At 48.1% G+C, this 13,228-nt stretch overlaps 1 protein-coding gene across 2 annotated transcripts in view; it reads right to left on the bottom strand.

Moving 5' to 3' along the window:
* CADPS (calcium dependent secretion activator) overlaps window positions 1-13,228 on the bottom strand; it is a 222,069-nt gene that overhangs the window by 23,828 nt on the left and 185,013 nt on the right. For both annotated transcript variants that reach the window (XM_049826416.1, XM_049826415.1), the window contains 4 exons: window positions 12,921-13,068; window positions 7,436-7,510; window positions 6,278-6,361; window positions 1,322-1,354 (listed from right to left, as the gene is read on the bottom strand). In XM_049826416.1, coding sequence (XP_049682373.1) covers window positions 1,322-1,354; window positions 6,278-6,361; window positions 7,436-7,510; window positions 12,921-13,068 — 340 coding nt within the window. The remainder of the gene's footprint in view (window positions 1-1,321; window positions 1,355-6,277; window positions 6,362-7,435; window positions 7,511-12,920; window positions 13,069-13,228) is intronic.

Genomic DNA, 13,228 nt, shown 5'->3' on the forward strand with positions numbered 1-13,228 from the left:
GGAGATGCTTTACTTTCCAGGAACACAGAGGTCTCAGAGAAGGCTATGCTTTGCCTTAGAAGTTACTTAAAATAACTGTTCTGTGCTCAAATTCCTGATGACTAAATATTTAAGATGCACTCAAACAACTAGGAACTTTAGCTGAAGGATCTACACATTTTCTAGGGCTAGAAATGAATTTTGAGTCCCTCTTTCTAATGCTCTCAATATCTTGTTTCTGTTACTCCAAGACACCAGGATGCCGATCTCTGCACTGGGCTATTTTAAACCATGCAAGACCTCCTACTGCTCAAGAGTTTGTCTTTCCCATGCTGGGCTGAAGATATGGCAGTTTGGTAGGAAAGGTTTCTTTTGAGCTAAAGGGATGGAAACACCGAATGCAGATGATGTGGTCCAAGATGTCTGATAAATTTATCACACTGTCATGTGAGAGCATGCAGAGCGATCATACCCACGTTAAATGTACATATATACATTACCCATACAGGTCATCGAACTCAACTGAGTTATTCTTGATTTACACTGCCCAGTCTAACTGAAAGCAGGATTTGGTATGGTATATTAAGATCCTCTCTTTTTTCATTTGTAATTGCTCAGGATCTCTCTGCCTGTAAATGTTACAGTAACCCCTTATTCCAGCCAACATTCATATATTACACTTCAACTTAATTTAAATGTAAATTCCTGGCAAGTTAAGTGCTCTGTCTAAGAATGTTAAGGGCTCTTTTCCTTATGAATCAAGGTCTAATTAGAGGAGATGATGTACAGTTTTCCTATACCAATTACAGAAAAATGGAAAAAATTATTTTCATTAACAATTTCCCAAACACATGTTGCTAGCTCATCACCAGTTCCCCAAAGTAATAAAAAAGTCATTTTCCGAAAGAGTAAAATAAACCAACAATTAGAAGAACAAAAATAAAATAGATTAGCTAATGTGTTAGATGTGTGTTGGCTCAGTTCTAACATGTCTGGACCTTTTTGTTTGGAAATTATACTGTATTTGTACAAGTCCAAATGAAGAATTAACAGAATGCACTGCTCCCATTTTTTTTTAAATGTGATTCAAGCCAATTGCATAAATATGGTACCTTTTTGACACCATCTGCAAATTATTGCCTAAACAGCCTTGTAGGTCTCCATAGGAGGGTAACTGCTCATTATGAACGTCATGGAGATATTCTTTCCAGTTCAAATGTTAGAAGTGTGAAGGCCCATGGTTCAATCTTGGCTGTTAATGCATAACGTGGGTTGCTACACATGCCATAAACCAAAGCATGATGCAAATTACTATGACAGAAGTTGTTTAAATTGTGCTTACGGGTACATCCACGTATTTGGAAGCAGCCTTCACCTGTAAAAGGAACAAGAAGAAAGTTTACACCATCAGTACGTTTTCAGGTCTTTGCTTTTTCTTTAAACACCTGTAAGAGCTTCTCCGGCCAAGACTCGGGACAACATAATGCTGAGCGAGGGAAAAAAAGGGTGATAAAACTATGTTTCGCATCGAAAAGAATAGACAAGGGTGGTATTTTTGTTGTTGTTTTTTTTTTGGAGAGGTAACTTTACTGCTGCTAAAGCTCTAATAGCAACAGATGATAGTGTGGGAGTTGTGCTTCTCCCTCTTCTACTTCAGCGAGCGGGGGAAGACGGGGTTCGTAAGTAGACATCGTTATTTTCTTCGGAGGCCTCATTCTCCCCCCGATGCCACGTGTCTCCGAAGGCAGCGCGTGTCTCTCCCATCGGGACCTGCGTCCCGGGGACCGTGGGAGCCCGCCGGCACCGTGGGCGCGACGGCATGGCGGGGCTGGCAGGCACCTGCACCAGGGTGGCCAGTGGAAGGTGCCCGAAGGACCCTAATTTTGCCCCCTGCCCCTAGTCCCACACGCAGCGTGCTTCCCCCGGCTTTGCCTGGGACATTATTTTCCCCCTTTTTTTGCTGGCCCTGGTGCTGGCAGGAGCTCGCAGACCGTGTCGGGGCAGCGTGCTCACGCCACGCCACAGAGAAGTGCCCCAAAACTCCTCTGCTTCCCAGACCCCAAACAGCCACATTCGTTTCCTACGATTTTCCTCCCCTTTTAAAAGATGTTATTTGAGGGAGGGTATCGGAGGGTGGACACCGCACTCTGCGGTGTCCTCACGAGCCGGCGGGGGCTGCGAGACCCCAAAATGTACTTTGTCTCCGGTGGACCACGCAGCAGGGTGCGCATCGCCTGGCACGGGAGGCGAGGTGGCCCCCGATGTCAGGGCCAAGTCTTCCAACCGAGCAGTGCCCAGCTGGCCAGAGAGACCTTTTTCCCACTGTAGCATAAGGCACCGTGTCTAGAAAGAGTACGGCTGGGATTTTCCACAACGCTTCTGCTTTTAATTAGGGTAAGCGTTGCCGGCCATCTTTGTTTGGGTGTAAAAGCTCACCTGCTTTTAAATATTTCTAAAGCTACCATTAAAACAGCCTAAATATAACACGCACACAGTTGCATCTTGGGATGAATAAATTATGTGTCCCGAATGAGAGAATGAATGTATGTGTGAGACAGAATGTGAGAGTGGGTGGAAGCACTCATATGGTGTGTGTGGGGGGTGCATAATTAAGCACAATGAGGCGATACAAAAGACCAGACTGGTGGTAATTGCCGAGGTGAACGCTGCAAGTATTGGCAGCGCCGGGGCTGCCGAGCCGGGGGGCAAGAAGAGAGGGAGGGTGCCGAGCGCCTGCCGCCGCGATGTGACCCGGGGTCCGGCCGTCGGAGGGGACGGAGGTGGGACGGGGTCACGTCCCGGCACACGAGTCGATGAAGGAGGTAGCAAAATCAGCGCCAAGCCCTCGCTCCCAGCGAAGAGCGAACGCTTCTCTCTCCTCCGGGTACCCCCCGTCTCCAGCCGGCCGTCTGGGCGCTTCGCCCTTTCGCTGCATTTATCCTCACAACTTTCCGGGGAGGTAGCGAAGAGCTATCCCCTCGCTCCTGCCGAAGGGGAGCGGAGGAGCCCCAGCCTCCATGCGCGAAGGCAGCTGGAGCCGGGCCAAGGGCTGCAGCTCCGGAGGAGCAGGCAGTCACGGCTCACCCACGCCGGCGTGGAGCAGCCGCAGGCAGGGCTGCCCGAGCTAGCTCCGAACGAGCTCTTTTTTTTCCCAGCAACACAGCTAAACAACCAGGAGGAAAGCTCGGAAAACGATGCGGCTTGACAGCCCGCAGAATTCAACCCGGGGTCCGCGGTCAGGGCTGCGCCGTGCCGTGCACCTCTCTACCTTCAGGTATCACGTGGGGCGTGAAGCGATGCAGCGGCACCCCAGGAAACCTGCAGGCTGAGCGTGGATTTAGGACTCGTCCAGGTCCAGCTTAGCACCACTGTCTCAAACTACCTTCTTCTCCAAAGCTGAGAGGCGACGAGAATAACTCAGTCGGCTTCCTGCAATCTCCCCCCTTCACCCACAAAAAAACGGAGCTTCTTCTCCTGCCCACTCCCCTTTAATCAGAATAATTACTTGTTTTTCTTTAAACCCAGATTTGGCTACATTTCGTGAAATTTCCAAACTGCCGGATGTTGTGTGATTTTTGCTAGGCTGCCGTTTTTCACAAAGTATGTGACTTTGCCATGGAACGTCTCAGTTTACCATACAAATTTTGTGCAGAACAAAAATAAGATCTTTTACTTCTGTCTCCCTTGGGTAATATGCAGTCTTTAGTTTTAATTACTGTAGGTGTAATTCTCCGCCTACGGAGGCCATCCAGATTAAAGGGAACTTTAGCAGCTGTCATTCCTGTGACTCAGTGGATCTGCACATGCAGACGCCCAGCCAGGGCCTGGGCTGCTGCCGCCGAGATGCACTTAAATGTAGCAACAAACAGTAAAAAAAAAAAAAGTCTGGCCAAATTTAGAAGGGTGTTTTCCTCTCAAAGTGCTCTGCAAGGAGAAGTGGCTAGTGAGAATTTATTAGGACAACAGATGCATTAATTTTATCTTGAATTTCGAGGCAAGAATTGGAAATGAGGATATCCTACTAGGTGATAAAACTGTCTGTCACAAGACCCCCGATTACATGTCACTTGCAGAGCGCCTGGAAAACACGCGATGAAAGAAGTCGGTGGAAGGGGGTGGGAGACTAATGCTTTCTAGAGCTCAGCGGCTTGGACCATCACACTTTGTTGTATTTGTTCAGACAGGGAAAACGTGGGAGGTGGTGCAAGCATGCTGTAACAAGAAAGACTTTCTCTATTTATCGTTGCAAAGACTAAACATGGCAAATCACATTACTACTGTAGGGAAGGGAGACTTTCTAAGCCCAGTGCCAAAGGGGTCGGGGCTGTTCCTCAGCCTCTTCTTGCGGCCGGTACTGCCCAGTGGCTCCCAGCAAACAAGAGGGCCAAAGCGGGAGACGTCCCTTGCCTGGAAAGGAGCAATCCTGCTCCTCTGCAGCATGTCCGGCCTCCTTGCTGGGGGCGAGGGCTCAGCACCTTCCCGGGGACGTGCGCGCACCACCCACAGTAACTATTTGGATGTACATCCTTCCCTGGCCGGAAACTCAGGAAAACTGAAGCTATGGGGCCAGGTTCAAAGGCTGCGGGGCCATCGGAGCGGGACAGACCGTTTTGCTGCTGCCGGGACAGTTAATTGTCAGAAAGTGTCCGAGGAGCAGCAGCGTGAGGATGCCTGAACCCCAGGCACCTCGGTGCTGCCTCCTCCTCACGGGCATCCACAGCCCAAGCGCGGCCGGGGGGTTCACTCGGCGATCGAAGGGAGCAGCGCTCGCCAGCGTAAACAGTAGGATGTGGTGGGAGCAGCGCAGCATCCACCGAGGAACAGCTTGGATTCACGGAGAAGGAAGGGCTGCACATTACGCTGTCTACCCGGGCTGATGCTGGTGCTTCCGATGCCTGGAAAGCTGCCGCCTCCACATCCTCTGCTGCTGGCACGCGAGCGTCTCCTAACCCTCTGCAGCACTGGAACGAGGGAAGGGATCCACCCCAAGCCATCGCCTGCATCCCCCCGAGCAGGGACGAGCACAGCCCCGGGGCTCCAACCACGCAGGGGTTATTCTGGGAGAAGAGCTGCACTGCGGGGCAGAGAGTGGGACACCCTCCCTTCCTCTCCTTCTCTGAAGAACAAAGTGCCTCCTGAGAAGTCAGGATGATTAGTCTGAACCCCGTGGTGGTTTAGAGAAGCTGCTAGACTTTGTGTGCACACAGCTGCCCATGAGCAGAGTTTCTTGCCTTCGCTGGTAAGCCTTCCCCCATCGATCCCTGTTTCCAGACGGATCCTACAAAACCGCCTCAAACTCAGCAAAAAGAGCCCAAGAGTAACAAACAACAGACGACCGCAAGTAGCCAAGACAACTTCTGAATGAGATGTTGGAAAGCCTTCCCAGTTTGCAGAGCAGCGCCTTCTGCCTCCTGCCCAGTCTCCGTGAACAAGTGAGCGCAGGACAGGCTGCACACGCAGCAAGTGGGAATGGTGGGTGAAAAGGTTAATGCAACTTTCCAAGGAACCCCAGACACATGCATTGGGGTGCACGCTTGTCTGCGAGCTGAGCTAACAGAAGCCACACTTGCAAAGAGACACTCCTGTAAACTTTGTGGTGTGGATTTTCAGAAGACCTGAAATCAGCTGCTATGTGTTCGTCCTAGGAAGCTGTCACAACACTTTTCTGGAATACAGCTCAGATTGCTAAACCCTTGGTGGAGACTGAGGCCAGTTTTGCACAAATATTATTCTTGTCTTGTACCTTTCTAGGAAATAGGTAATGTGATGAGCTGGGGATTGGTTCTGCAATGTTAGGGAGAAATGTGGCATTAGAGGCTGCGTAACGTCATGGCATTTCCCCTACCTTGTTCTCTGTTAGAAACACAAAAGCACTCCCTAGATGTCCCTTATTTTTTTTTTTTTGCTACCTAAGATGGTCACCGTTACGGCCAGAGGACTGAGAGGAACACAGCCATCATGCAAGGTGGCAACAAAGCAACTTCTTTAGTTAGGGAAATTGCGTGTACAGTGCAATGATTTTCTTCATCTTCGTACACATCCTCAACAGGATGAACTCCACCAGCCTGAACGACGACTGGAGACGGTTTTACTCTGTGCTACAATACGACGGCCTATACTTCTTGGGTGTTTATGTACTGTATATCTGCATACAGGTTGTTTGTCTATTCATGTGGGGTTAGTGTTCAAACATCACAGAATGGCAGAATTATTAGGTAGCTGATCTCGCCCTGGGAGAGCAGGAGATTATGACTCAGGGAAAAAAAAAAAAAGAAAGGAAAATATTGTCTGTACTTACAGTAAATGACAGGAAAGAAGAAAACAAAGTTCCTTCATCGTATCTAGACAGTTTGGCCAAGACTCCTTCCAAAATGGTGACAAACTATGAAGACAAAAAACACTGCAATTATTTTTAATAATTGAACAAGGGTGTAGAAATCAGCATCGGCTTCGAAGAAGCCAGTGGAGCTCCCAGCATTGCCAAAGGAACAGACAAACTGTCCTCGAGCACAGCGGGCCAGGGAGTGGGGAGAAAGGAGCACTGGCTTTCGGGTGCTACGTGGTCCCCCTCTCACCGGGTGGGAATCACCCCTCGGTGTCATGGGCGATGCTGGGGACAGGAGGTGGGAGCAGCGCACGGGGAAGCCAGCAGAGCCTCTCCGGGTGGGGAAGCCGGTGGTTCTTGCTCCCAGTACGCAGTGTCAAGCACGCAGCTAGCTGGGTATTCTTGCAGAAGAATCAAACTGGCATATGTTGGCGGATTATGTTTAAAGGTCTCCACTGTATAATAGGGATGACTTGTTCTCAGAAAGTTTGAAACTAGAGGAAAACACACGCCACCATCTTTCTCCCTGTGTACCAATTCCGCTCTGTGTTAGCGCAGCACACCAGACCTACACAACAACCCAAGGGAAATGCTGGCAGCTGAGCTAGAGGAGCCAACTCTGAAGAAAAACAATTTCCAAACAATTAAACCTGACATTTTGGAATGTATTTCCCACTACCGTCACCTCTAAATTAATTTCTTAGAAGAGCATATGGCGATACTGCGCAAGACGAGTTATTTTGTCCGCACAACCTTACGCGTAGGAGTGGTGACCACCTCTGCGTGCCACCCCAACGTCTACGCAGCAGCACTTAGCAGTGCCACCCCCTGACTGCAGCTACCCTCAGTGCCGTGGGGTGATGCTGACCATGGGGCGTTACCCCATTAACATAACACCCATTCCTTAAAACCACTTCTGGCCCAGTACGGCAATCCTGCTAGCAGCGTATTACATCTCACGCAGTTCCTAATCATCAAAGAGTCACCATGAAAGGACTGGGAGATGTATGATCTTGCCTGTGAGAAACAAGAAGCCAATTCAACATCTTAATGTGTCACATTTTAATGGAAACGCACGTATTAAAAATGCAATGTTAACAGTGAATCACTTCACCTGAAGTCGAAGGTTACCTTTGCCACTAGGAGTGTTATCATTTCTTTGACGGTTTCCTCAATTAGTTCATCTATTTTTGAATGGTACTGGTGCTAAAGAAAAATAAAAGGAGAGGGGGAGGAAAATATTAGCATTGATTGCAGGCAAGAGCTCTACGGTTGTCAGCCTCTTCTCTCGGTAAACCACAATATGCGGTATTAAACCAAAGAAGGATGCAGCTTATTACCCTGTGCTCCGCTACAGTGGCCAGCGATTACTTACACTCGCAGGAGAGACCCTGAATTCAGGAGAATCTTACATCGGTTTGTGAAGCACGGGCAAACCCTGCCCTCTTCTGTGTGCCCGCAGCTCCGGGAGCCACACGCAGACGTCGGAGGGGAGGCTTTGCCATCCCTGTGTCACCAGCACCCCGTGCTCCAAGAGACCCTGAGGTCCTTTTGCTCCAGTTCTGCAGGCACCATCCTGTTCATTTTGCACGTGGATCGCGCCCGGCAATGAGATACGCGGGCTGCCGGAGGGAAAGGGGCAGCCCTTGCCTAGGGCACCGCAAACCGCAGAGCCCTCGGAAGGGGAGTGGGGAGGATCTGCTGCCCCAGCAAACCGAAAGGAGCCTTTTTGTCCCACGCAAAAGCCAGCAGGCAGTGCAGCCCCGAGCCCTGGGTGTCAGCAGATCCCGCGGCACTAGCTCAGAACGGGCTGACCAACGCCGGCGCCTGCAGCACCAGCGTTTCTGAGTCTTCAACCCGATTTCTGCACATGCCAAACCTTGCTTAGCTTGGGAGCTCTGATGCAATCAGCTGCAATATGGCTAGAATAGGTACTAAAATACAGTCGTCTTCTAATTTAGAAAAGACCTGTTTCCAATACAAGATTTAATTAGTGAAAACATACAGTATATTCTTATTTTCAATGGACTGAGAAAATACTGATTATGACTGCTTTCCAACACAAAACATTTGATTTTTCAGTCAAACATTTCAAGCACTGGTGCTAGTCACTATATTCATTACCACTTGGCATTAATATTGTTTTAAAATGTTAACATCAAATCACATTGAAAGAGACAAATCTGCTTTAAATACTAATCAGACTTTGGGAAGGAAGACTGCGAGGGCTTTACAAATGCTAGATGTTGGTCTCAGTGTCTGATTGGTAGTCTCCGAACTGCTTTACAGTTTGGGGATTTTTTTCTAAGACAGTAACACATTAATACAGGAATTTGGAAAAAAGAAAATAAAAGTAGGACACACTTACCCACTCTTTAGCAAACTTTTCAGATCATTGGGGACAGAAATAAAGAGGAAAGTGCAAAAGACAGGAAAAAGAACATATGAAAAGAAACAATAAATAAACCAAAATCTTTTAAAAAAAGAGACGTATGAGAACAACGGCAGCATGCACAGAAAAAATAAGCAATGGAAAATGAAACGTGATCAAAACCTCCTTTCACTGAAATATCAGAGATCGCTACCCGTAGTACTTGCAGGCAGTAAAACAGGGGGAAGAGACCGGATTGTACCTAACTGCTGACAGACTCGTATGGTTTTAGGGTTCAGCACCGGGGCAGCTGCGCGCCCTTCACCAGGGAGGATGTGCCCGAGAGGTGAGCCCTGCGGCAGGGGCAGGGCAGGCAGGGCAGGGGTACACGGTGCAGCACATCCCAGCCGAAATCCCGGCTGGGGTCACTCAGAGCCTCACCCAGGCGGGAGGACAGGCTGGCACTGCCGTGCCACAGGCTGCGATCTGCTGGGCCCGCTCGGAGGAAAAAACATAGGCGAACAAGCGATATTTGCATTTGCAGTTCCCATTTCCATGTCCTGCTTTGCAGGTTGAGACGTATACAAGTCCCTAATGGGATCATAGTTATGATTAACCTGTTTAACGCAGAGTTAGCCCTTATCAGCTCCCAGGATTGACCTGGTCGTTCCCAGCACAGCTGGAGATGTAGCTGTGGGGTGACAGGGACGTGTAACAGCTGGGTACTGGTAGGAGCTGCTGACGTCCTTGGCATACACAGCCAGGACCTCCTATGGGACATGAAGAAGGGGCTGTGCATATATTGGGGGTGTCTTCCCCATGACGTTTTCCTTCTGCAGCTGCATCTTCTGTGTGAGTGGAAGACCTTGCAACCAAGGATTTAGCTAACTGCTTTCATTCGGTAAGTCACGAGTTTTAACTCAAAAATGGCTAGCACTGTGAAATGCACTGACCAATGCATTTCCAATTAAAAACTTGTTTAAAAAGCAAGTAAGAGCCCTGATGGAATAAAACCAGAGCTCTGAGAGCGGAAAAGGACCCTGTGCACGCACCAAGGCGGCGTCGCAGGACTCCGATCGCTCATTCCCATCGTGGCCGCAATCCCTGGGGCAGACTGGGAGCCAGCGCCAGGACCAGTGACCACCAGTGCTCACGCTGCAGCCCCAGCCTCAGCTCCACCATGGGAAGACGAGCCCTGGCCGGGACGGGGTCGGAGAAGGCGGCGGTTTGGAAAACGACTGCCTGGTGCTGCTTTCACAGATGCCTGGCTCGTAAAACCAGTGTTTCTAACAGCTCCTTCCACATTTCTTATGAAAACGCCCGAGGTTAAAGATCACATAACTGGTTTGCTTTACCCAGCGTAGCCCCTGCTTTCGATTGAGTTTATCGCAGCTTTCTATTAGCTTGATTATTACAATCCATAATCAGTGCACTACAATGATTCAACTTGACTTTATGTGATGAGTATCTTGCCTTGTCATGTAACAGATTGTGTGTACGTTGTATTTCTCTAAGGACCATCTGACCTTAGATATTAAATAGAAACATACTAGACCAACTGAGAAACATTTAATACATACATTTATCCCCTTAGATGTATTAAAAATTCAGAGGAAAAATAAATATTTAAGATGGTAAAGTATGTTTACCAAATGTTTTAACAGCTGCCTTTAGAGACAGGGAAATGGAAATGAAATGATGGGTGTTTGTTTCACAGGGTAATGCTCGCAAAATGCATTCAAGTATCTGTTAAAGTGAGTGTAACCGAAGGTAGTCTTAAAGGGAAGGTCTTTGGGGTGGGAGGGAAACCGCAGCAGCAAGGTCAAATAATGTGTCGAGAGAGTCTCTGCCCATGTACAGCTTGGACCGTCAGAAAAATCACTGGTTTGTTTCCAATCCAAATGTCTTCTCCGGCTAGGTCTGGGCAAATGCCCCTGCACAAACACCGCACTGGGCAATTTGGGCTCTTTTTGCTGCTTTTGCACTGTCTGCAAAAGGGTTCTGTCAGAGAGGAGTGTCTGTCTGTCTGTCCCTCCCTCCCTGTCCATCCCTCCAGATGCAGCCACACACCGGGGACGGGGGGACAGAGGGACTCAACGACGCACGGACCCAGCTCCCCGAATTACGGAGGAAGACACAGGCTGGGAACCCGGTTTCTCATCCCTCTGCTGTCTGTCTGACTGCCTCATAATTTCCAGCGGGGACTGGAAGAGGCGGGGTGGCATTTTGTCCTCCCCTCGCGTGCTGTGACAACAGATCTCTATCTTAACTTTTACCGCCCCATAGCACGACCATCTCAGGGCACAGGTTTAAACAGCTTCAAGAAGAGGAGATGGAGGCAGCCAAAATATGGAGTGGCACGAGCAAATGGAGGGGGAGGAAGGAACACTCATTAAAAGAAAGAAAAGAAAAAGGGAGGGTGCATAAAATACTGCAGCCCGAAATGGTAACTTATGCACCGATAATTTACAACTGCTTTACAGGTCTATTAGTTCAGCTATCTGTTAAAAAACTCATGCCCCAGCAACTGCTGCTTGCCAGAGGAGTTAGGCTGTCTCCGAGCTGCCGTACCAAACACCTTCTTGAAGCGGCACAGGCAGATTTGCAGAGCTCAGCCCCACTGCAGCCGAGAAATGACCGCGCTGCCGCCTGCTCCCCTCTCACTTGCAGTTTGACTCAGGCCGAACGTGCACGGTGACTGATGCTCAGAATTTGGAGGAAACTGTGGCAAGCACAGAGCATCAGAAGTTAGCATGAAAAGATGCTGTGAGTGCCTGGTCACACGGTATCCAGATGCAGCCGATGGTATCGGTCTCGTGCCATCTGAATACTTAACCTGACGGCTTTATGAACGCAATGCGCTTGCTCCGTCACGATACTGGAGTGTGCTTGCTCTTTGGAACATCCCCATCCCCAGGGACTGTGCTAGTATAACGCACAGGGGTTTGATCCTGGTTTGCAGTGGGGAGCATCGCAACCACGGCCCCTCCTGGCTGACGGGGCACTGCCAGGGCAGATGCTGCAGCAGCTGCAGGCTGAGGGATTTGGGGAGATGATGGGTATGAATACGGAACGGAAAATGGTAGAGAAGTTCACGTCCAGGCTTAGACAACAAAAGCCCACTCAAGAGCTGCCTCAGCTGACCTGGAGGACAAGGGAAGAACCTGATGATAAGCAGTATGAAAACTCTCTTGCAAGGTGACTGTCACAAATAAAATGTCGTAACTAAAACATGTATCAGAAAAATCAAAAGAACAGCTGGATCTGATCCAAACACCACTGACATCAGGGCAAGGATCCCTGCTGCGTCCAGTGGCTTTGGAGCAAGTCCTCTCAGAGGAGCAGGGTGAGGTAAACACTTGAAAAAAAACAAAAGCCAACAGCTTGCAATGATGCACTGCAAAATCTGACCATGGAGAGTTGTAGCAAAAAGGGCTTATCTAGGAAGTGCCGACAAACAGCAGGATAGGAGAACCAAACAGTATTTGTGAATTTATTCTGCACTGGTATATGAATATTTAATTTGGCTTGAAGCCACTGTAGCAAAATAATCATTATGATGCATTTAAGCTAGTCCAATTTACCATTTCTTTCTAATTCACAGATCGATTCACAGAAACTTCAACCTGCAACTATGGCTTCAGAAGGAAAAAGTATCAGCAATTAATTAAAACAGATTTGTTGTTTGGAAACTTGAGTCATTAAGAACCTGGAAATCCAGGATCATCAAGCATGGTGGTTATAGCCAATACTCAAGGAAGTCACAGCAGCTAGAATTTCAATCTACTTTTGGAAGCCATCTATTTTGGTGTTTGGTTTGGTTTTTGTTTTTTGTTTTTGTTTTTTTTTCTTTCTTACAAGCATCACAGCAACAACTTGGCACTTCTGTTTTCCTTATGTTTGTCTACAGAAAATAGTCATATACAGAAAGTGTGCTGCCGACATCTGGCTCCAAGGTGCAGTTAATGACTCAATATATACGGTCATCATGCATCAACCAAGCTTAAGAGATACCTTATGCATACCACAGTCCTTGCAAAAAGCCAATCCTAAGTGACAGGGATTCCAAATGTTTATATTCATTAGATTTATTTGAGAGCAACCCCCTGCATATTCATCTGCACACTTTATACGGAAGGCTAAATCCACAACTGATATAACGTCTCTGAAACCAGCACAACAGGAGATCGGAAATTTCATGATATTGCCTTTAAAAGCTGTGAAAGGAAGAACCTGCATTTTTACCTCTTGGCCCATTTCCATACTGCAAAGCTTTGTTGATTGAGCTTTGGCATCCACCATGACATTAAACATGGTGCATATTGATTGAGGGACTCGGAAATCTGTTGATCGGCTGGTTTTCTGCAGCTTTACTTCAAATGCAATCCTGGTTCTGTTAAGGAAAGTAGAAAAAGACATTTCAATTGCTTTTAAACATACTGAAGATAATGATGATGATAATAATAATGTGAAACAATACTAAGAGTTCAAGAAACCAGAAAGCCGAATGCTGCTGGGAGTGTTACACTGCAATTGTTACAAATGTGCTTTTA

The sequence above is a fragment of the Accipiter gentilis genome, chromosome 23, assembly GCF_929443795.1.
Source record: "Accipiter gentilis chromosome 23, bAccGen1.1, whole genome shotgun sequence".
NCBI lineage: Eukaryota > Metazoa > Chordata > Aves > Accipitriformes > Accipitridae > Astur > Astur gentilis.